Below are 22,165 nucleotides of genomic sequence, written 5' to 3' on the forward strand. Positions count from 1 at the left end.
GAATTACTCACGTATGCGGTGCGAGGTCTTCTGTAGGGCAGTTTCTCTTTACATTTTCCTCAGCAGCAGCGCATCTGTTTTTTCTTTTCTACTCTTGCTTCATGTTAATTAGCTCTGGGGTCACACACACAAACACACACATTAGCACACCCCCGAAGCTCCGCAAAATCCCTCGGGAGAAAACAGACAAAACCGAACGAAGAAAATAAATGCCGCTGCACCGCTGTCAGAAGATGTGTTTCGTGAGAAGTTAAGAAGAGAACGAAGGGGAAATGAGAGGGCAAAACGGAACAAACAACTAGACGCAACTGCGCCGAGGAATGGGGGGGGAGAGGGAGGGAGTGAGTGTCGCGATGTCGAAGACACTTTGGTCGCGCCACACCTCTCAGCAAGCGTCTACGCACGCGTGAGCACGTGCACTCTAAGCGTGGTCGATTCGCTCTGCTGGGTTCACGAATGAGGACCCCCAACCGCATTTCCTTCAAAAACGAACACATTCCTACAAAAGTACAACACAACGGCGGTGTTTGGGAAAGGGGTAGAGGCAGACATACACACGCGCGCGCGAAAAATGACGGGAGACAGTGGGAGACAAACCTAGAAGGTGAAGCAACAACAAATAAAAGAAATGTTACATTTCTTCGCAGCTTACATAGAAGAAAAAAACACAAGCTACTGACGCGGCAGTTTCGGCCATGCATCCGAAGCTCAACCTGAAAGCACACACAACTCGCTCAACTGTGTTGTCTTCGCCGTGCTCAGTGCGACCGCTGCTCCTACTGGTAACATGCCAAGTGATCGACTCAGTTCTGTAGCATCAAATGAGCGAGGGTCGCAGTGGTGTCTTTCGTCGGAACCTTCAGCGGAAATGCTAGCGCTGGAGGTAGGTTAAGCTCTAAGTATGGCTCCGGTGGATTATACTTGGGAGGGGCTGGCAGCTTTCCCATGGGCACCGCCTGAGGTGATGCTGAACTAGAACCACTCATCGAGGGCGGCTGGTTCTTGGCTACCTTGGTCGGGCCGAAGACTCTACTCTGGGTGGCATTCTGACTGCTGAGCATCATAGTGAGAGGGGAACCGGTTCCCTTCAGTGGCTGACTAGGTGTGATTGCCGTCACTGGCGTCTGCGGAGATGCTACTGTCTTCTGCGCATTATGAACGTTTGGGTTGAGAATGAAACCAAGCCCGTTGACGTCAAGGTGACGTTCGTCAGGCAGCTCGTGAAGGTAGGGACAGTTTGCCCCACGCAGACACCCGCCATTCACAAAGTACTTGCACACCTCTTGTGTACGATCGTGTGGGGGAACTACACCTGGAATTACACCGTTCACTACCCCACTTGCGTGGAGCGGCATTGACTGCTTTGTCCCTGAGGGTATGAAGACGTAGCCGCCAGCGACTCCAGCTGGTGGTCGAGAACCATTCACAGAGGGAACCGTGCTGGAAGACATGTTCCACATCTTCGCTGCGAGACACGAAAGGGAGATACAGCGCCTAAAACAAAAAGAGGAGCACAATTCAGAGTGCGCAGACCTGGCAAGAACTCAGGGTGGGGGGGGTGGGCAAGGACTACGTTTGTGAGTGAACAGGGGAATGAAGAGAGGTTCAAGTGAAAAAAAAACGAACACCAAAGTGGGAAAGGCAAATGCGTAACAGCGTCTGTGTGCGCTGGTGTATAGGACGTGATTGAGTGCCAGGTGACGGAACGCACACAATTAGTTTTGCGGGAGAAAAGAAAAAATCGATTGCTCAAAACGCGCACCTTGCAGAAGTAGCAGCAGGGGCAATGGAGGCGCCTTCAACTGTGCGGAGGCGTGTGTGTAGGTGCGTCTGTCCCTGAGCAGCTCTCGTTTGTTGCTGCTTTTCTGCCGCTGAATCCCCCGCGTCACGAATCACTTGCGCTCTCTCTCTCTCTCCGCTGGGCACGTGGCAAAAGGAAAATGCGAGAAAGTAAGAGAAAGCTGCGAGTGCTTTCCCCTTTTGGTCGACACCCGCTGAGCTGTGAATGAAACCTAAGATGTGACGATGTGTATGAAGAAGCGAGTGAGGGATACCGCGAAAAGTCAGAGGATGGCACTGTGGAATCGCATACGCACCTTGCGCGAGTGGAGACACACACATACACACGCCAACAACCGATGGTGTTTTGTTCACTATTCGTCGCTTCCTTTCTATGCGGCTGGGGTAACTGCAGATGCTCTATCGCGTGGGCGTCTGCTCTCATTTGACGGCGAATGAGAGAGCCTCCGACAATCTGCGCAGAAGGAAGCGAACACGCACGCATATACGAGAGAGGAGAGAGAAAGAGGAGGGGGACATCAAAAAAAAAAGGTGAACAGATGAAGACGAAATCGAGAACGACGTGCAGGGCCAGTGCACGCAGCGTGTCCCTCACACACTCTCGTGCCCCGCGCAGCTGTCGTATCGGCAGCGCGCGTACAACTGCAGGCAGCGACGTCTGGAAAGCTGCATCTGGTCAGTCGAATACACCTCCATGCGCGGAGAGAGTACAGTACCTCAGACTTGCACTATACAAGCTGGTAGATGTGCTGCCACTCATGTTTCACCCCTTCATCCTTCTCGGGCTTTTCGCCACTATTTTTGTTGTAACTCAACCGCACAAAACAGAGGCCTGTGAGAAAAGCCTCTCACAACCACCCGACACAAAACCGCGCAGCATGGCGCTGCCTCACACAGCCGCTGCATGTACGCCATCACAGGCTGCGGTGCTTCTCCTTGGTCCGCTCCACAATGAAGCGGCGGATGTACACCATAATGGGTATCAGGAGGACGACAAAAACAACGGTAACGGCGCCCACCGCACGACTCTTGCACTTGACGCATGAGCATTCAAAGCCCCAGCGCTTCTTCATGGCCAACGCCAGACGGGAGAGAGGGAGGTTGTTGCCTGGCATGTAGTTGATGAAGAGCTCCTCACCTTCCCGAATAGGTCGCACTGCACGGGCGCTGAGGAAAAAGTTGTTCTTGATGCTGTTGTACGTGATGGAGAGTTCAACGTTCGGCTCGCAGCTGTGGTTCAGGTACGAGGCCTCGGGGAATAGGCAGATGCCCCGGCGGCCACGGTAGTCTACCTCGAAGCGGTTGAACTCGACAATGAGAGGAAGTTTCTGCAGATCGTAAGAGGAGAACTCGCCGCTCATCAGACAGTTGGACCCGTTTCGGAAAGCCCCATCAGGCCCGGGAGCGCGCACCTCATCCGCAAAGTCAAACACGTCGCGCTCGCGAGTGAAGTAAGAAAAGCCGCCGGACATGAGCGAGAGGATGCGGTGCTTGACATACTGCTGATCCTGTGGCGTTCCGTAGACAACTTTGCTGAAAATCTCTTTGGTCATGATAAGAACTTGTTCCCGCAGTGGCTGAAGGTCATGCTCACAGATGTGCATGCAGTAGGCGGGCAAATTCATGACCTCACGACCGTAACCGATCTCGCGCTCCGCAAAAATGCCGCGAGCAAAGGCGCCACCAAAGCTGGTGTTCATGTCGATCCTCACATCCGCCGTCACAAACCCACCAAGTGGCACATCGATCTTGCCCTGAACGGACGACACCCTTGCAAAGCTACGAGCAGGAGAGAGAAGCGATCCGCGGAACGAGGTGAAAACTACAGTGCTTAGTGGTAAGCGCAACACGGCAGCGGATGCAGGACATTGGCGAAACGACCGCGTCGCCACACGGAAAGTGGCGCACATTTCTAAAAGTGAAGAAATGCGATGCAAGTGTGACTGAGGGGCCTTTTGCCCAGCGCCCTCAAACGTGGACCGCAGGTAAGGGGCCCTTGTAACGATCCGAATAAAAAGAGAAGGAAAGTCACGCGAGACTAGGCGCAGCGGTCACTCGCACCCCCACAAGTGGGTGTCGAGGAGCACTCGCGTGAGGTGGAAACGCGCTTGGGACGTACTCGGGCTGACGCTCGACCCTAATAGGTGCAGAAGGGGCAATCATACACACATATGCAGCGCGCAGCGCATGAGCAGAACAGGGAGAAAGGCAGCGTTAGTAGCGAGAAGCTGATTACCGAAGCACACAGCGGAGGCGACAGGTGGCAAACACCACGGAAATAGAGACCGGTAATAGCAGAGATCGTCCTCGTCGACAGCTTCCACGAATGCATGCACCCAGGCAAACAGGTAACGTCGAGAGCACAATGTCGACCGTAGACAGCAGCGATTGTGCTGCGCTGAATTCCACCTGTCTTCGAGACACGCTGCTCAAACACATTTATTGTGTACACTCATGCGAGCGTTCACCTCTTTCACTCCATCGGCGCGCGCTCTCGGCACCATTCAGGGTGCCACGCACGCCTAGACCTTTACAGCTTATTTTGTCAATACGTCCACATTCAGCCCTGCAACGGGAGCGAGACCCCACGCAGCCCCCGGCCTGCCACGGACCCGTCGCGTGGTGCGCGGCAGCCCCTAGGCACGCAGCGCAGCAGTGCGCCGGCGCAGCCATCGGAGCACGGCCTCTCCCTCGAGCGAGGCCCGGCACCCGCGCGTCGCAGGTCGCCCCACAGCCGCCTCCATCATGCAGGTCGGCATGCCGTGCATGTCCCTCGCGGGGCCGCAGGCTCCCCACACCAGTCGGCAGCGGGGGCCGGGTGCGACACATTCCAGCCACCCTGCAGCTCGCCCACACCCAGCGCCACGCACGACCCGGCCACAGACGCCAGAGTGGCGATGCATCGCTCTGCCTTCCCCACGCCGTAGGCGCTTGACCCTGTCACCGCCAGAAGTGGCACGGCGCTGGCAGGGATAGGGAGGGGCAGCCCGGCCTCCCCACACGGAGGGGGTACTGGACCCTGATACCACGCATTGCGGTGTCCCCTCCCTGTCATTAGGAGTGAACCAACAGAAAGAAGTGCAAATAAGATATCGAGGTAGGAGTGCGTAGATGTCGAAGTGGGCCACACATACGCACACGTCCGCCGTAGGAGAATCGCTCACGACGAGTGTACGAGTGCAAACAGCAATCGCCGGAGATCAACGAGGCGCAGGAGGGAAAATGCCCGTTGTGCAGCTCGCCACAACATAAATCGCCTCACTGAGACCTCAGCAAAAACGCCGTGTTGTGCTCCACGACGGCGGCTGAAAACGGCTTACCACTCACCACACAGAAGAAGTCCCGCGGGGCGACCATCAAAGGGCCTGCGTGATAACGGCCAGCATCCGGGGTCCGCATGCGATTCAGGGCACGATGAACGGAGAGTCGCATCGTTCCCGCATCTAGGAAGACAAGCGCACCACTCTCCAACAGCAGCACGACAGTCCATGAAAACGATCGAACGAGGTGAAGTTCTCGGATGGGGATGTCCTCTGTACAGTAGGTCTGCATCGTGGGGATTAGCGCCACGGTGAGGAGCGCCTCACTGCGATGGCGCTTCAGCTCCTGCGCATTAGTGTTGGCGTTGTGTCGCGTCGTGACGTAAAAGGACGCGGCGATGTTGTGGTCAAACACAACGGAGACAAGGCCAGAGGCAGCGCTATCAGACACCTCCCCAGCTCCTGATCGGGCCACTGTGGCGTTCGTCACCGCATCTGAGGCACAGTGGTTGAGTAGTCGACATCCACCAATCACCCCCATACCAGCCGCGTTCAAGAACTGGACTTCACTGTTCGACCAAACGCACACGAATGTGTCCACCGACCACCACCCGCAGTAGCACAGCTCCACTGGGGCAGAGGAGCACGAGTCTCCACCGGCAGACGGAGGAGCGAGAGTATGCCAATCCTCCTCGCTCGTGTACTTACTCTGCAGTTTCACCGTCGCATCCGGTGATGAGAGAACGGCCACGCAGTAGCGAATTGACGACGCACCTGGGGCGGCAGAAGACTTCTGCTCAATGCAGAGCAGTGCCAATATGTTGTTGCCTTTGGAATTGAAGTGGATAGAGGAGTGTAGCACCGCGCCGGCTGCCACCGCCGGGAATGGCTTCACCTTGGCCATATCGCTGCGCGACACTTTTTTTCGCTCCAACACAGTCGACATATCCATTGGACACACGCACACGACGTTGTCGAGGGTCACACACAACAGTGCCTGCACAGCGGCTAGATTGGCACCGGCAGAAACGATGTGCGTTGCCACCGCGACGAGTTGCTGAGAAGCAAAAGACACACGCCCAGATCCCTGACCTTGGGCTCCATGACCACTGTCTCGCCTCGATCTACGAGAATCACGATCGACCTCGAAGAGGTAAATCTTGGAGAGATTTGACGTGTTCAGGAGGCACACACTCCCATTGCTCAGTCCGCAGCAGAGATAGGACGGCTGAGCAACCGACGCGCCCATGATCCACGTGCAGTCAGACACAAAGACGGAGTTCGACGTAGAGGAAGAAGTCACTTGACGCTCCATTTCGCCTTTCACGTAGCGGGCGATCGACTTTTCCGTCATGTCGCGGCGCGACCTTTGGTCCTCCGACTCCACATCGATCTTCCACTGATCCTGCATTGTCAAGACGGCTGATGCAGCGGAGGAGGAAGATGCAGAGACGCGGGAGGGATAGCGCGAGGAAGGAAGAGAAGACACCAGTCTTCCCTAGAGCTGCCGCTGCTGAATGCGCCGACAACGGAGAAAAAAAGAAACGAGCAGCGTTGGGTAAAAAGACCGTGTTGGGCGAATAAAACGGGAAGACACACATCAGTTGCATGCGTATTCAGGTAAGTAGCGGGAGCAGCGAAGCAGCGTAGAAACGAAGAGACGCGCGAAGCGCGATTGAGAAGTCCATGCGGGCAGCTGATGTATCCCTTCCTTGAAACCACACAAGATGTGAAGAAAGAGCGACAGCGTGTGTGGAGGAGGCAGGAAAGAGTCGGTAAACTGGCGCACACGCCTTCAACCCTGCACTTTGACCCTGCCACCACCACCCCCCTCGCCAGCGCACGCCTTATCGCTGAGGTGGAGAGAAAAGAAGAGGCCTGCACCGAGACCGGGTTTGTGGGTAATGCGTTCACTCCATTATACTCGATCATCGTTTGTCGCGCTTTGTTGTCGATGTATCCGCGCAGCCCTGACAATAAATTTTCGGCATTCATCACGCGCGCACGCACTGAGGGAAACGGACAAAAAAAGCCCCGCAAACACACATCACACGCATGCGCTTGCACCGCAAGAGATGCGAAGGAAGCAGCACAAGGCGCACCCACTTATCACAACGCCTCACCATGCAACCACAACGACAGCTACAGAGAGAGGGCTCAGCAACGTACATGGCTGAGTAGTATCGCCACCGATAAGCCTCGCATTGCGATCAACAACGAGAAAGGTCGCTTTTTGTCTTCTCACTCATCCTCTTCCTCGCCAGCATCGGGAATCGGCTCAAAGCCAGATGGCGGGTTCTTGGCGCCGCTAGAGTTGAGGACCTTGAAGCGATTGCCGGACAGCTTGCGGTCGTTGCGCTGTGCCTTGTTGATATCCTTATGCATCCGATAGATCGATGGCAAGGAGGTGCCGTGAATCGTCATGTCATAAAGAAGTTTCCCATACATGGCGTTGTCCTCGTTGGGGATGTCTCGGCGGGCAAACAGCTCGTAATGCGTGTTGTTCGGCAGCCGCTTCTTCATGATAAACTCGGGCAGGTTCTGACCGTAGCCGGGACGCAAGTTACGCATTGGGTAGCCGGTGAAGGAATTGAACTCTGGCGACATATGGCGCTCGTCCTCCAACTGCCATGCACCCGGCGCCTTCTCTTCAATGTACTCCTGAAAGATGCGCGCACGTGCGAGTCGGAGGTCCCAACGCTGCGCGCATGGGACTGGGAGGTGGTGTGGGTGCGTGTAGCCCACCTTGTGAACGCCGTAGCGCAGAGCGCTACGGAGCATGTACGCTTCTCTGTATAGTCCTGTTTAAAGGCCAGTGGATCGAGGGACGTGGAGGTACCAATGGACAAGAAGGGGACCGAAAAGGAAACAGAGAAGTAAAGAAGCGGTGCGCGCATAGCGCTGCTGTCGCCAGCAGAACATGCACCTCTCACACAGCCAGGATTCGGACAGCTTCGGCATGGGAGTCTTTTATCTTCTCTGGGCGTGTGAATGGAAAAAGTAACCCGCCTCTCTCCCGTGGGGCACGGCTATCATGACGGGAAAAAAAAGGAAGAGCGGGCGCCAGAGGGAAAGCGACGGCGGCGCTTCCTCGCATTCTGCACAGTCAGCACTTTTCACGCACAGATATGTTTTGCTTGGATATGACATCAACTCAGCCATCCATAACGAGTAGTACTCGCTGCCACATGCTTTGGAGCTACTCAGGGAAATGAGAAACAAACGAGGTGGAAAGCCATCAGGGAGAGCACAAAGGGGGGTGAAAGGGGAGAGCTGCAGAGCGAGGTGAACAAGTCAGCGTGGCACAATGGCCTCCTCACTCTCTGCACGCATGCCAGAAGAACAGGGAAAAAACATACGAAAACACCGGAGCCGCCGATACACTCTTCTCAATCGATCTTGTCGCACATACATGAGTGAGCTCGGTGCCTCTCCTCTTGTGCCTCCCCTCGTTCGAGCTATTTTCCTACACCGCCATTTCGCCCACCCTGACTTATTCCTCGCGTTTGACATGCGCGAGAGTCTCACATGACACGGGCGCCACACACCACAACACTGAAGAAAAACAGAGTTCTCAACGGTCCCCACGCCAGCACAAACGCACACCGAAGAAATGAAATAAAGGAAAGGAGGAAAGACAAGAGAAGTAGACAAGAGAAAAGGCGCAACAGTGGAGCAGGAGAATGTGAGGGAAGGACGTGCGTGCGCCGCGTCACGCGCGGTCGACACAGCAAATACTAAGTACACACTCGCCAGTTTCCTCCTACCGGACAACTGAAGCTCACAGACATCATCACGAAACATCGGCACCATCAGTTTGACGGTGGCGGCGGAATCATGTCAGCCGGCACATGGGTAAACTTTCGATCCGACTTGTCGCAGACCCACGCAGCCTCCACCTCGTACAGCTTGTCCTTCTGCTTGTCGTGCACCTCGTGCAGGATGTTGGCCAGCTTCCCTACAGCCTCCTCGCAAGTGAGGCTAGCAAAGTTGAGCTTCTCCAACTCACTCTTCGCCACCGTCTTGGCCTTGCCGAGCGCAATGCCGTAGTAACCAGCCACCGTGCCGCTGGGATCGCTGACGAACAGCTGCGGTCCGTCATCAGCATACGACGCGATGATGGCTGAGCACCCAAACGGGCGGTACGCGAAGTGGGTGGTGTACGCGTGCATGAACTCCCCCACACGGTTTGCCAGCACTGCACCGTGGATAGGCGTGGAAAAAATGTCACGACTATTCTCAGCCTCCAGCCGCGCGCGAGAAACGATAGCGCGACCGTCAGGAAGGAGGCCGCAGATGCAAATGCCAGCCTGGCGATCCACGGCGTGGATGCGGTTGTTCGAACCGCTCTCCAGCATGCGGCTTGAGTGAATCTTTTCTACTGCAACAACAACGCCGTCCTTACAGCATGCCGCAACGGCAGTGCTGCTGTTGTCGACAGCCTTGCCGGCGTACTCCACCTGAAAAACACGTCCTTCGGCCGAGAAGACGTCCGTCGACTGATCGTGACCGCTGCCTGTGCCCGCCATCTTGAGAAATCTCAAGTGGTTATTGGAAATCTGAAGCTGAACGCCTTCGCGCCTGACACAACCGCTGGGCGCAGAGGTACGCCGGGATGGCCTGTTAGCTGGAGAAAGGCCTAGGAGGAGAAGTTGTACTCCAGAGAAAACAAGCGAGTTTCGAAGCGAGGCGTCTGTGAGTGTGTGGGTGTGTGTATGAAGAGAAATAGTGAGAGCTGCCGATCAGCGCTTCTCTTTCCTCACTGTTGCCGGTCTAAAACGAAAAGGAAAAAGAGGGCGCCAAGATCGAAGAAGCGACGCCGCTGCGGTGCTCGGACGGTTGCAGAAGGCGAGGCAACTGGAGAGAAGAAAGAGGCGAAGGCGACAAAGGGAAATCCACTTTTGCTCTGTGGGGGGTGGGGTGCAGTGATGCGCCGAGATGGGGACGGAAAAGGAAGAGGGAAGCCGAAGAGAGACAGAGAAAGTCGAACGAGAGGGGAGCAGGGGAAGGAACATGCACGATGCAAGCCCAGACAGACACTGAGGACGACGCAAGTGATACCGCAATAAAGCGAGGAATTATCACCCTTCGTAGCTTATTGGGTGTGCGTGTGTTCCACCACCCTTGCCACGAGTGTCGTGACAAGAAGAGGAAATAAGCTGATGTGAATCAGGAGCGTGGCCACATGAGTACAAGTAGCCGATGTGCCACGTGCAAGCGCACTTGTTCTTCGCCCACCAAGATCAATGGCAAGAGGCTGACAAAGCAGGGCTGAGTCCGGTGCACAGCCGCTGGAGTCGACGCGCCTCGCGGCTTGTCGGCTTCCTTCATCAGTGTTCGCGTTTACTGTACAAAAAGGCAATGCAAAGCGCGGCGAGGAATGTGCGGTGGCGCCTCCCCTAACCACGCGCAGAGCCAGGGGACAGACGTCGAGCGACAACGCCCGCAAGCCCCACAAGAATAAGACCGCAGCACATACCCGCCGCCCCACTCAGCACCGGTGACCATCGTGTCCGCTGCACCGGTGCCGTCGCAGGGGTGCTGTTGACCTGCTCTCCTCGACGTCGTGCTTTGTTGGAACAGGGAGCTCGTTTAACTTCGTCCTCTGGATTCCGCCAGGAAGGACCGTCAGTTGGGCGCGGTGGCAGCCGCTCCTCCCAGTTGCCGCCGTTGGCGAAGAGCTCCGATATCTTTGCAGAGAGCGACGCATCAATCTCGTCCATTCCACTCTTCCCGAGGGAATGAGCGTAGAGGCACATCTCGCCGTTGGGGCAGCAGCCGAACAAGTGGGCGACGCAGTAGTGTGTCTTCCTTTCCTGAGCCCGAATAATCTGTTGGAGGCGGTGCTTCAAGCGACCGAGATCAGCGGGACGGAGTAGCGATTCATCTACCTCTCCCTTATTGCCTTCAAAGTTGCTCTGGTTAAACTGGCAGGCAACGTCGATCTCGTCCAGCACATCATCAGCGATGAGGGTGTCGTCCACGATGACGGTGCGCAGGTATGGGTTGACGTGGGCCAAGGCAGCGATAGACCGGCCTGCTTCATCCTCCAGTGGGGTATTTGAGAGGTCGATGTAATTCACACGAGACCGCACGAGGGCCTCGCAGAGGGAGCAAATCGCCTCGTCGCTGATGTTGATGCCCCTCAGCGTGAGTGCCTCCACGGAAAGGTTGTACTGAAACGCCATGGAGAGGGAGTACACTTCAGCATCGCCAAAGAACCCGGAGAAGTCGTCGTAGACAAGAATAGATCGGATCGAGTTATTCAGAGTTTCCTCTACTAAAACGTGAAATTCATCGTTGCCTACGTTTGTGTAGTTGCTGTTGTGGTTTGTGAAGTAGCACAGCGCATGCTCCAACTGGGGCAAACTAAACGACTCGTAGCTGCTTGATACGACCCGGATTACGAGCCTACGAGCCTCCTCGTTCTTGGCGTGCGTCGACACGGCTTCAGAGAGGGTGCGTACCGCACCAAGTACACGTCTTCTCGACTCCATTTTGGTGGCGTGTGGCACCTGCTCCTGAGTGTAGTTTTCTCTCCCTCTTTTCGGGAATTCATGAGCAGCGGCGCACTCGACACTTCTCAGAGAGGAAGGCAGAGTTAGACAAGCAGACCGAGAGGGAGATGGAAGGGAAGGAGAGGGGAGAGTTGCTCAAGTGATGACAGTAACCTCATAGATCTGTGTGAGGCAGAAGGCATATCAGTGACGCATGGTCATCCATGCCAGCACGACAAGTTCAACTTGTAGTCAAGGACGAGAAGAAATGAGGTAGTAGATGGTGCTAGGCAGCGTCTATCAGCGCACTCCTATCCTCCGCAACCACCACCCCCTCTAGCCTCCATTCGAGGGCGCCGCACTCCCAGTTTGACTTGGGATGCCGCAATACACCCCGGAGGTTTTCCGCAAAGGAAACACGAGCATACTGCAGGTCTAATAACCACAGCGACTGAGCGAGACTCGATGAGCGCTACGTTGTTTTTCGAGAGAGCACACACAACGCGTGAACGTGATTTGGAAAGACATATTTCGATTCATATGATAATGAGTCAGATGAGGAGAGAGTCATTTCGTTCACGTCAGCGCTGTCCCTCAACACTCTGCAGAGTGGAAATGAAAAAATCAAGCGACCAAGGAAGAAAAGGTGGCAGGAACAAGAACGTGTGCAACAGAGTGCCACCTGAAAAGCCCTTATCATGCGTATCACGCCCTTACAAGGAGATAGAAGACGAGGCATTAACCTCCGTAGTGAGCGCCATCTGGATCAGGTGGCCCGCTAAGAAGCTGAAGATACCGCTGATTATGCCGTTGAGCACCATAAGCACTGCCGAGCGCCCCATGCTGACGCCGACGAGATAACCCTTCACGGATCCCAGGAAAACCAACGAAGCCATCGTGAGGAAGCACGAGACGAAAAACACAAGGTCTGTGCCCTGGCCTTTGCCTGGAAGATACGCTAGGAGAGGGATGGAACCGAAGAGCACGAAGGATATGAACATCACGACGCCTTGCTTCATGGGGCCGTAGGCGTCGTCGAGGTCCACCAGAAGCCCAAGCTCCTCCACCATCATGAAGTCCACAAACATCTTCGGGTCCTTTGAGATAATGCCGACGATCGTCTGCGCATCGTCAAAGGAAAGCCCCTTCGCCATGTATATCTGCACCATTTCATCTACCTCCAAGTCGAAGGAGTTCTCCACTTCCCATTCCTCACGGTGCCGCTCCGACACGGCGTTCTCGCGCTCAGCTTCACCAGAGACGTACTCGCCGAACCCCATAGCGAAGCCATCGGCGATGACATTGGAGAAACCAAAAATGAGTACCGTCGCATAGTTGCCCCCACTGCCGGCCGCCGCAGCAATGATGGCGAAAGTAGTCATGATGCCATCTAGACCGCCAAACACAACGGACTTCACGTATTCAGAGGCACTCGAGTTGTGGCTCTCAATGTGCATCGGCTTCATGTGCTCACGACGCGACGCCTCCACATCGCCGGCGCGGAAGGCGGAGCGGGCAGCATCACAGCTCTTGTAGTCCAAGTTCACTGCCGCCGATGCATTAAGCGCGGCTGACTCAGACATGGCTGTCGATAACGAGTGCAGGAGAAAGTGGGCCAAAGTATCGTGCGAGACGCTTTTTCGCTCTCCAGTGGGTGTGGCTATATTTACGACGGACAGGGAGGAAAACGATATACCGAGTAGAGTGCACAGGAACGCTAGGGAAGGAAAGCAGCAACAAACTCCCTGCAACCAAGGAAAACACGCGACGTGCAGCAAAACAGGACGCTAAGAGGAATACCACACTCTTTACGCAGAGAATACGTACCAGCGAAGCGTTGATGTAGAAGCAAATGACAGGGTGACAATGTGAGTAAGGCGAACATGAAAAAAAAAAAAAAAACGAAAGAAAAGAGAACCAAAGGGACAGCAGAGTAGACGAGTGGAAGTGAACGCCTCACCGTATTCAACAGCGCGGACAACATGGAGAAGCGCAAAGGAAGAATAAAATTGAAAACTGAAGCGGGCACAAGTGCTCAGTGTCGCTTTTCCCAATGCGTCCACATTCAGCCCTGCAACGGGAGCGAGACCCCACGCAGCCCCCGGCCTGCCACGGACCCGTCGCGTGGTGCGCGGCAGCCCCTAGCCACGCAGCGCAGCAGTGCGACGGCGCAGCCATCGGAGCACGGCCTCTCGCTCGAGCGAGGCCCCGCACCCGCGCGTCGCAGGTCGCCCCACAGCCGCCTCCATCATGCAGGTCGGCATGCCGTGCATGTCCCTCGCGGGGCCGCAGGCTCCCCACACCAGTCGGCAGCGGGGGCCGGGTGCGACACATTCCAGCCATGCTGCAGCTCGCCCACACCCAGCGCCACGCACGACCTCGCCGCAGACGCCAGAGTGGCGATGCATCGCTCTGCCTTCCCCACGCCGTAGGCGCTTGACCCTGTCACCGCCAGAAGTGGCACGGCGCTGGCAGGGATAGGGAGTGGCTGGCCGGCTATCCCACATGGAGGGGGCGGAGGACTCTGGATGTCACGCTGAAGTGTGTCCCCTCTCCGTCAGCGGGGCAAGTATTCCGGGTACAATAGTAAGAAGATCCGGACGAGGTAGTAGTAGCGGCGGTGGGATTCAGTGGAAGACGCATCGCAGTGCTATGCGCAAGGTGTTCGCTGATTTCTTTGTTTTTGCGGTATAGGCGTGTGCTGCGTAAACGTGGAGGATCGTGGGGAGGCAAAGATACAGAAAAAAGCATCCGAGAAGCAGAAGAGAGAAACGCGGTGGCGAGTCGAGAAGGGTGACGGTGGCATTCATGGGGAAACAGCATGCTCAGTGGCAACAAGTACAAGGGCGAGAATCATGGAATGCTGGTATGAGTGTCGACAGGAGCCACTGAGATACGATGGCTGAATCAGTCCCTGAAGCTGACTCATATCGTGACTGAGATGTGCAGGCTAGCCGACTTCGATGTTTGTCTGCGTCTTGCCCAAAGGAAGCAAATTGGAAGGGGGCGATGAAAACAGTTTTGAGTTCTGTGAAGAGCCAGCGCACCGTAGGAACGCATGTACATCAATCCCCATACCACTCGACAGTAACATGGGAGCTATCCTTACGTCTACTCAAATTCCATCAGCAGCTCCGCGCCCTCCTTGAGGGACTTTGTAGCACAAATTACCACCCGGCGCGTCGCCAGCGGCGCCGTCTCTACAATTAGTCGGCGCCTGCTCGACGGAGACACAAATTCCGACTGCACACAAGTAAAGATGGCACAGTTGCCGCTGCTCTCTGCTGCTCTTCCTTCCTCTGCCTCGGTGCGGGAATTCAGCGGGGCCGCCCGTATCAAGTCAATTACAGGCACGAGAGACGGAAAGAGAGCAAGGTCGGGTGATGTTTCGATCAACTCGGAAAGCACCGCTGGCGCGGATGGCACTCCGTTGCACGGCAGCAGCAGCGCGCGCTGCATGACAGTGCGGTGTGCCTGTAGCAGCATATCTCTGCTCGGGCGCAGCTTTGACGACACACCGCGGCGCTTCATATAGTGACAAAGCATCGAGTAGGTCAGGTCGAGCTCGTCCAGTACGCGCATCTCCATCACTTGCAACTCCGCTGCGGAGCTGCCCCGCAAAGAAGGGCATGTGAACTTATTACGTTCCGAAAAAAGGTTCGGCAGCAGGGGATACACAGTGTCACTCAACAGTTGCTGCAGCAGCCACCGCTCTGCCACGTTGCTGACGGCGCACTGCTGACGATAGCATGCCACAAAGCAGGCGAGCCACAAGCTGTGTGCGGTGATAGCACCCATTCGGCCTCGCCGCGTCAAGAATAGGATCATCTTGCGAAGCGGTGGAAGCGCGCGAGGCAGCACGTCTCCTCTCAGTGTTTGCCCATTGAAGACAGAGTTGTATGGGACACTAATGAGCAGACTGCCGTTCTTTACTGCCTCGCCAGTAACAAGACCGATTGGCGAGGCAGCAGCTGCCGTCTTGTGGATAGAAAGTTTCTTGCTGGTGACACCGCAACCGCCACAAGCGGCCCAGAAACCGTCGGCGGAACTTTGCATAGCTGCCAGCACCACGGGAGAGTGACGTGAGAGGGGGCGATTAAACCGGGGGGGGGGGGTCTTCGCAACGAAGGCGACTGTCACCGCTTGTCTGTGTGTGTTGAGGAGGAAGGAAACAGCCGAGTGCGGGTGTGCGTGTTAACGTGTTTGGGGGGTCCGTGGCCGAGCCCTCTCCGGTGGTGGCTTATCTGAGTAAATTTTGTTTTCTGTTGGTCCACTATGCGAGTCCATTTCAAGGAGACAAGGAACCCAAACAGGCATTATAGCAAGGTGAAGTAGTGGAAAGAGCTTGCACAAAGACTGCGTTTATCTGGCTTCCCTCATTGCGATACGATCAGTGCCAAAGAACCTCGCGAACAGCACCTTCTCGTTTTGAGAGAGCACATGGGGTGGTGCGGTTCCAAAGTTGCACGTAGTCCTCAGAGGAAGATAGCTTGATGTAGCAGCGCTTGTTGGAGAACGATGCGCATTCGGAAGGGGAGACTGGTGGCCCTGCAAAGCGCACCCACTACCTGGATTTGGCCAGTCGACTTCGGTGCTCACTTGCAACGGTCGTGAGCGTATTAAGTCGGCTAAAAGACGCTCCCTTTTGCGTCTCTGTCAACTAAGCGAGTGAATCGAGCCGGAAGGAAAGTACCAACGCACATCGAAACCAGTCCAGTAATCGAAAACAACCTGCAAATGTCTCGACGTGAGCACTCACAACGAACGCAAACACAATGGCAGAGAAAACTCCCGCTTCGCAAGGCAGCCAGGCGCCTTGACGTCCCACCTACCCTCTCTTCCACACACACACACAGGTGCATCCATCCCCTGCTGTCTAGAAATCTGCAACGGGGGTAGCTACAGCGTCACGCACGCGCGTGATGCCGCCTAACTCCGCCTCACGACGCCAGCGCGGCCTTGGCACAACATGCTTCTCTGTTGGATGCTGCCAGTAGTTAGGCCAGTTGTTGGCCGCTGTGTACTCTTGTGGGGTAAAGTATGCCGCCGTGTCCGGGGTGCGGTACGAGAAGCGGTCCTCCATCTGCGCTGGACTGAGCTCCTTGGCGGCGTCCTCAAGAATGGCTGCGTTGATAGTACGCTGTTGCTGAATGCGCTGCGTCCATATAGTGCGGTGCCGAATCAACTCTGTCAGTTCGCGCGTGTGGAAATTGTCCCTCTTGTTTGGAACCATCTTGAAAAGACCGTTGGCTAGCGAGCAGCCGGGGAACTTATTGTCGAACACCTTATCACGGACGAGAAAGCCACGGGTCACTTCGCGGTGGGTACGATGCAGCTGGATTAGGTCATAGGCAGAATTGTAGTACGTGGGGATGCGACGCGGAGTCACCCCGGCCACAACGGAGTGGAAAGAGCCACGGCCCAAAGCCCCGCTAGACATCCCTATGCAGTGAAACAAGACGACACACCCCACTGACGTGCACACGAGTGTTTCGATCGGTTTTGAAGAGTAGCGGCAGCGAACGCAGGTCCGTGCTTTAGAGTCGAAGGAAATGGGTGGTAAGATGCACATGATAAAACAGGAAGCAGGGCAGGGATGAGAGAGGGTAGAGAGCACCAACGTCGTCACTAAGACGGCAGTGAAAGTGAGAGTCGATGGCACAGCTAGGCGTCGTGGTTAAGATGAGCACAACCGTATCAAGTGTAGAGTCGACAACAATGAGAAGGCTGCGCTGAGGTTGGAACACCACGGAGGTGATGGGGTAGCAGAGAAGTAGTAGCAGTAGCTTAGGGTGCACGCTTGGTAAGTTAGATGGCGGGCTGCCCAGTGACTGCGAAGGACTCTATGTAAAACAGAGAGCTGCAGGATTTACTGGCACTGCACACCTTCCAACACACACGTCTGAAAAAATGGGGCGAGTTGTGTACAGAAGCCCAAACACATACTCGCAGCGATGCAGGCAGTGACGCAAAACTACGGGCGACCACCGAGCAGTCTCACCACCTCAGCCACAGAAGAGGTCGGAAAATAAATTAATTCGCAAAGAAATATAAACAACGTAGTAGGGCAATCTCTCCTACTGCGTACGGGGCCACATGCACAAAAACACCAGCACGCATGGAAGCCAGCAGGCGCTACTGCGCCCACTAAAGTGCCGCATTAGTGGCACTGCACCCTCCGATGCGACCTTATTCCCAATGCGTCCACATTCAGCCCTGCAACGGGAGCGAGACCCCACGCAGCCCCCGGCCTGCCACGGACCCGTCGCGTGGTGCGCGGCAGCCCCTAGGCACGCAGCGCAGCAGTGCGCCGGCGCAGCCATCGGAGCACGGCCTCTCCCTCGAGCGCGGCCCCGCACCCGCGCGTCGCAGGTCGCCCCACAGCCGCCTCCATCATGCAGGTCGGCATGCCGTGCATGTCCCTGGCGGGTCTGCAGGCTCCCCACACCAGTCGGCAGCGGGGGCCGGGTGCGACACATTCCAGCCACGCTGCAGCTCGCCCACACCCAGCGCCACGCACGACCTCGCCGCAGACGCCAGAGTGGCGATGCATCGCTCTGCCTTCCCCACGCCGTAGGCGCTTGACCCTGTCACCGCCAGAAGTGGCACGGCGCTGGCAGGGATAGGGAGTGGCTGCCCGGCCTCCCCACACGGAGGGGGTACTGGACCCTGATACCACGCATTGCGGTGTCCCCTCCCCGTCATTGAGGTGGGGAGTTCGCCTACCAGAAAAAACGACTACGGAGGTTGAGGCTGATGAAAGAAAAAATAAGAGTAAAAAATTGAGTATAAGCGACAGCAAAAGGGATACGCCGCGATGAAGACTGGGAGACGAGAGAGACGAAAAGATGCAATGGCGGGATGGATAAGTACTACACAAGTAGAATCCAAAAAAAACTCTGAGCTGGAAAAGCCGAAAAGGAAGTGAACACCGACGATACAGAGCAACAATGAGCAGCAAGATATCAAGCAAATTATTCAGTTTTCAAGAAACCCAGTACCGCTCTTGTCATCTGTCACCGCGCACCACAGCATTCCTGAGAAGGGACATAGCAAAGGTAGTAAACGCTGTGCAGCCAAAGCCACACGCTACCGCCACAAGGTAACCATAACGCGCACGTGCAGCGGCTCTGACAAACACACGAGAACCAAAGAAAAAAGCACAGAAACGAAGATCCGTCCCCTTCACCTCAGCATAACACCGCACACAGCAAACACGGCCAAGATTGCAAAAAAGAAACCCGCCACAAATTGCCCCTTCTGGTTGGACTCCGTTACAACCTGCGCCACAGGTGCCACTGAACGAGGCGCCCGATCAAACAACGGTTTCTCCACAAAATGAGCCGCAAAACTGGCCCGCCGATGCTTCGCCACCCTCCTCTGTACCGCCCTAGAATAACCCCCGCAACGCTCAATATTCGCCGCCTTCAACTCTGCCGCATTCACAGAAACATATCCACGAACTCCTTCTACATCAGTATCACTAGAGACCCGTCCAACTACCGGAGACTCGGCCTGAATGCGCGCAGCCTCCTCCGCCTCGGCCTGAATACGGGCAGTCTCCTCCGCCTCGGCCTGAATGCGCGCAGCCTCCTCCGCCTCGGCCTGAATGCGCGCAGCCTCCTCCGCCTCGGCCTGAATACGGGCAGCCTCCTCCGCCTCGGCCTGAATACGCGCAGCCTCCTCCGCCTCGGCCTGAATACGGGCAGCCTCCTCCGCCTCGGCCTGAATACGCGCAGCCTCCTCCGCCTCGGCCTGAATGCGCGCAGCCTCCTCCGCCTCGGCCTGAATACGGGCAGCCTCCTCCGCCTCGGCCTGAATGCGCGCAGCCTCCTCCGCCTCGGCCTGAATACGGGCAGCCTCCTCCGCCTCGGCCTGAATACGCGCAGCCTCCTCTGCCTCGGCCTGAATACGGGCAGCCTCCTCCGCCTCGGCCTGAATGCGCGCAGCCTCCTCCGCCTCGGCCTGAATGCGCGCAGCCTCCTCCGCCTCGGCCTGAATACGGGCAGCCTCCTCCGCCTCGGCCTGAATACGCGCAGCCTCCTCCGCCTCGGCCTGAATACGGGCAGCCTCCTCCGCCTCGGCCTGAATGCGCGCAGCCTCCTCCGCCTCGGCCTGAATACGCGCAGCCTCCTCCGCCTCGGCCTGAATACGGGCAGCCTCCTCCGCCTCGGCCTGAATGCGCGCAGCCTCCTCCGCCTCGGCCTGAATACGGGCAGCCTCCTCCGCCTCGGCCTGAATACGCGCAGCCTCCTCCGCCTCGGCCTGAATGCGCGCAGCCTCCTCCGCCTCGGCCTGAATACGGGCAGCCTCCTCCGCCTCGGCCTGAATGCGCGCAGCCTCCTCCGCCTCGGCCTGAATACGCGCAGCCTCCTCCGCCTCGGCCTGAATACGCGCAGCCTCCTCCGCCTCGGCCTGAATGCGCGCAGCCTCCTCCGCCTCGGCCTGAATACGGGCAGCCTCCTCCGCCTCGGCCTGAATGCGCGCAGCCTCCTCCGCCTCGGCCTGAATACGGGCAGCCTCCTCCGCCTCGGCCTGAATGCGCGCAGCCTCCTCCGCCTCGGCCTGAATACGGGCAGCCTCCTCCGCCTCGGCCTGAATACGCGCAGCCTCCTCTGCCTCGGCCTGAATGCGCGCAGCTTCCTCCGCCTCGGCCTGAATACGCGCAGCCTCCTCCGCCTCGGCCTGAATGCGCGCAGCCTCCTCCGCCTCGGCCTGAATACGCGCAGCCTCCTCCGCCTCGGCCTGAATGCGCGCAGCCTCCTCCGCCTCGGCCTGAATACGGGCAGCCTCCTCCGCCTCGGCCTGAATGCGCGCAGCCTCCTCCGCCTCGGCCTGAATACGCGCAGCCTCCTCCGCCTCGGCCTGAATACGCGCAGCCTCCTCCGCCTCGGCCTGAATGCGCGCAGCCTCCTCCGCCTCGGCCTGAATGCGCGCAGCCTCCTCCGCCTCGGCCTGAATACGCGCAGCCTCCTCCGCCTCGGCCTGAATGCGCGCAGCCTCCTCCGCCTCGGCCTGAATACGGGCAGCCTCCTCCGCCTCGGCCTGAATGCGCGCAGCCTCCTCCGCCTCGGCCTGAATACGGGCAGCCTCCTCCGCCTCGGCCTGAATGCGCGCAGCTTCCTCCGCCTCGGCCTGAATGCGCGCAGCCTCCTCCGCCTCGGCCTGAATACGGGCAGCCTCCTCCGCCTCGGCCTGAATACGCGCAGCCTCCTCCGCCTCGGCCTGAATACGGGCAGCCTCCTCTGCCTCGGCCTGAATGCGCGCAGCTTCCTCCGCCTCGGCCTGAATACGCGCAGCCTCCTCCGCCTCGGCCTGAATGCGCGCAGCCTCCTCCGCCTCGGCCTGAATGCGCGCAGCCTCCTCCGCCTCGGCCTGAATGCGCGCAGCCTCCTCCGCCTCGGCCTGAATACGGGCAGCCTCCTCCGCCTCGGCCTGAATGCGCGCAGCCTCCTCCGCCTCGGCCTGAATGCGCGCAGCCTCCTCCGCCTCGGCCTGAATGCGCGCAGCCTCCTCCGCCTCGGCCTGAATACGGGCAGCCTCCTCCGCCTCGGCCTGAATGCGCGCAGCCTCCTCCGCCTCGGCCTGAATACGGGCAGCCTCCTCCGCCTCGGCCTGAATACGGGCAGCCTCCTCCGCCTCGGCCTGAATACGCGCAGCCTCCTCCGCCTCGGCCTGAATGCGCGCAGCCTCCTCCGCCTCGGCCTGAATACGCGCAGCCTCCTCCGCCTCGGCCTGAATACGGGCAGCCTCCTCCGCCTCGGCCTGAATACGCGCAGCCTCCTCCGCCTCGGCCTGAATACGGGCAGCCTCCTCCGCCTCGGCCTGAATACGCGCAGCCTCCTCCGCCTCGGCCTGAATACGGGCAGCCTCCTCCGCCTCGGCCTGAATACGGGCAGCCTCCTCGGCCTCCTCTATCTTGTAGAGAGGTTTATTAATGTTTTCATGGTGCTGCATTTTGACGGATTAGTGTGTGTGTTATTCACGGGGAGTTAGAAGGACGGCTGTGTGGTGGTCTTGTGTGGCGGAAGTGTCATGGCGGTTTCTTGTCTTCGTGGAGATGCCTCTGTTGTGTTGCGGTGCATAGGAGGGGGCACAGAAGAGGACGCCTTTGCTGGGCTGTTGGTGCCTTCAATGCGGGTCTGCAGATGAGGAGGAAGATTCTGTGGAATGTTTACATACTTAGTGCCAGTGCGAGAGGTTAGGTGATTAGTGTGCGCGGCTGTCAGTGGATGTCAATGGTAGGAGGACCGATAGCGGGTTTGATGAGAGGTAAACTGGAGTGACAGACGGACAGGGGCAGCGAGTGGATTAGTGGTGTTGTTACTAATGATAGCTGAGAGGATAATATGAGAGAGAGGTGATGCAGGGAAAGAGAGAAAAAAATTAGAACAGGTCAAAGGAAAAAGCCTGTGTGTAAATCTACCGTTGATAGAACACTCAACGAAGAGAGAGATGCGAAAATGATTAGAATCACAGGAGAACGTTTGAGTGTGAGAAAATAATGGCGACAGCGCAGAAGGAGAAATGTGCGGAGTTTGTCCCCAACTGGTTCACTCCACAACGAGCAGGTCAGCGAATGCTTACGCACGCAACGCCACAGCTCAC

At 57.3% G+C, this 22,165-nt stretch overlaps 10 protein-coding genes across 10 annotated transcripts; all 10 read right to left on the reverse strand.

The window, feature by feature from the left end:
- Positions 1–803: 803 nt before the first annotated feature.
- On the reverse strand, positions 804–1,460 carry LBRM_27_0160 (conserved hypothetical protein; the record flags this gene model as incomplete). The annotated part of the gene is made up of 1 exon (XM_001565727.1): positions 804–1,460. One exon carries the CDS (start codon positions 1,458–1,460, stop codon positions 804–806), a length of 657 nt encoding a protein of 218 aa, XP_001565777.1.
- A 1,254-nt stretch (positions 1,461–2,714) lies between these two features.
- Positions 2,715–3,500, reverse strand: LBRM_27_0170 (conserved hypothetical protein; the record flags this gene model as incomplete). The annotated part of the gene is made up of 1 exon (XM_001565728.1): positions 2,715–3,500. The coding sequence occupies one exon, from the start codon at positions 3,498–3,500 to the stop codon at positions 2,715–2,717; it is 786 nt and encodes a 261-aa protein (XP_001565778.1).
- A 1,558-nt stretch (positions 3,501–5,058) lies between these two features.
- Positions 5,059–6,471, reverse strand: LBRM_27_0180 (conserved hypothetical protein; the record flags this gene model as incomplete). The annotated part of the gene is made up of 1 exon (XM_001565729.1): positions 5,059–6,471. The coding sequence occupies one exon, from the start codon at positions 6,469–6,471 to the stop codon at positions 5,059–5,061; it is 1,413 nt and encodes a 470-aa protein (XP_001565779.1).
- Positions 6,472–7,301: 830 nt separating this feature from the next.
- On the reverse strand, positions 7,302–7,841 carry LBRM_27_0190 (conserved hypothetical protein; the record flags this gene model as incomplete). The annotated part of the gene is made up of 1 exon (XM_001565730.1): positions 7,302–7,841. The coding sequence occupies one exon, from the start codon at positions 7,839–7,841 to the stop codon at positions 7,302–7,304; it is 540 nt and encodes a 179-aa protein (XP_001565780.1).
- A 1,031-nt stretch (positions 7,842–8,872) lies between these two features.
- Positions 8,873–9,589, reverse strand: LBRM_27_0200 (putative proteasome alpha 7 subunit; the record flags this gene model as incomplete). Its single annotated transcript, XM_001565731.1, has 1 exon — positions 8,873–9,589. The coding sequence occupies one exon, from the start codon at positions 9,587–9,589 to the stop codon at positions 8,873–8,875; it is 717 nt and encodes a 238-aa protein (XP_001565781.1).
- Positions 9,590–10,459: 870 nt separating this feature from the next.
- Positions 10,460–11,557, reverse strand: LBRM_27_0210 (conserved hypothetical protein; the record flags this gene model as incomplete). The annotated part of the gene is made up of 1 exon (XM_001565732.1): positions 10,460–11,557. One exon carries the CDS (start codon positions 11,555–11,557, stop codon positions 10,460–10,462), a length of 1,098 nt encoding a protein of 365 aa, XP_001565782.1.
- A 713-nt stretch (positions 11,558–12,270) lies between these two features.
- On the reverse strand, positions 12,271–13,140 carry LBRM_27_0220 (conserved hypothetical protein; the record flags this gene model as incomplete). Its single annotated transcript, XM_001565733.1, has 1 exon — positions 12,271–13,140. The coding sequence occupies one exon, from the start codon at positions 13,138–13,140 to the stop codon at positions 12,271–12,273; it is 870 nt and encodes a 289-aa protein (XP_001565783.1).
- Positions 13,141–14,668: 1,528 nt separating this feature from the next.
- On the reverse strand, positions 14,669–15,613 carry LBRM_27_0230 (conserved hypothetical protein; the record flags this gene model as incomplete). The annotated part of the gene is made up of 1 exon (XM_001565734.1): positions 14,669–15,613. One exon carries the CDS (start codon positions 15,611–15,613, stop codon positions 14,669–14,671), a length of 945 nt encoding a protein of 314 aa, XP_001565784.1.
- An 820-nt stretch (positions 15,614–16,433) lies between these two features.
- Positions 16,434–16,997, reverse strand: LBRM_27_0240 (conserved hypothetical protein; the record flags this gene model as incomplete). The annotated part of the gene is made up of 1 exon (XM_001565735.1): positions 16,434–16,997. The coding sequence occupies one exon, from the start codon at positions 16,995–16,997 to the stop codon at positions 16,434–16,436; it is 564 nt and encodes a 187-aa protein (XP_001565785.1).
- A 1,745-nt stretch (positions 16,998–18,742) lies between these two features.
- LBRM_27_0250 (kinetoplast-associated protein-like protein) lies at positions 18,743–21,514 on the reverse strand (the record flags this gene model as incomplete). Its single annotated transcript, XM_001565736.1, has 1 exon — positions 18,743–21,514. The coding sequence occupies one exon, from the start codon at positions 21,512–21,514 to the stop codon at positions 18,743–18,745; it is 2,772 nt and encodes a 923-aa protein (XP_001565786.1).
- Positions 21,515–22,165: the final 651 nt, after the last annotated feature.

The sequence above is a fragment of the Leishmania braziliensis genome, chromosome 27 (assembly GCF_000002845.2).
Source record: "Leishmania braziliensis MHOM/BR/75/M2904 complete genome, chromosome 27".
NCBI classification, from domain to species: Eukaryota; Euglenozoa; class Kinetoplastea; order Trypanosomatida; family Trypanosomatidae; genus Leishmania; species Leishmania braziliensis.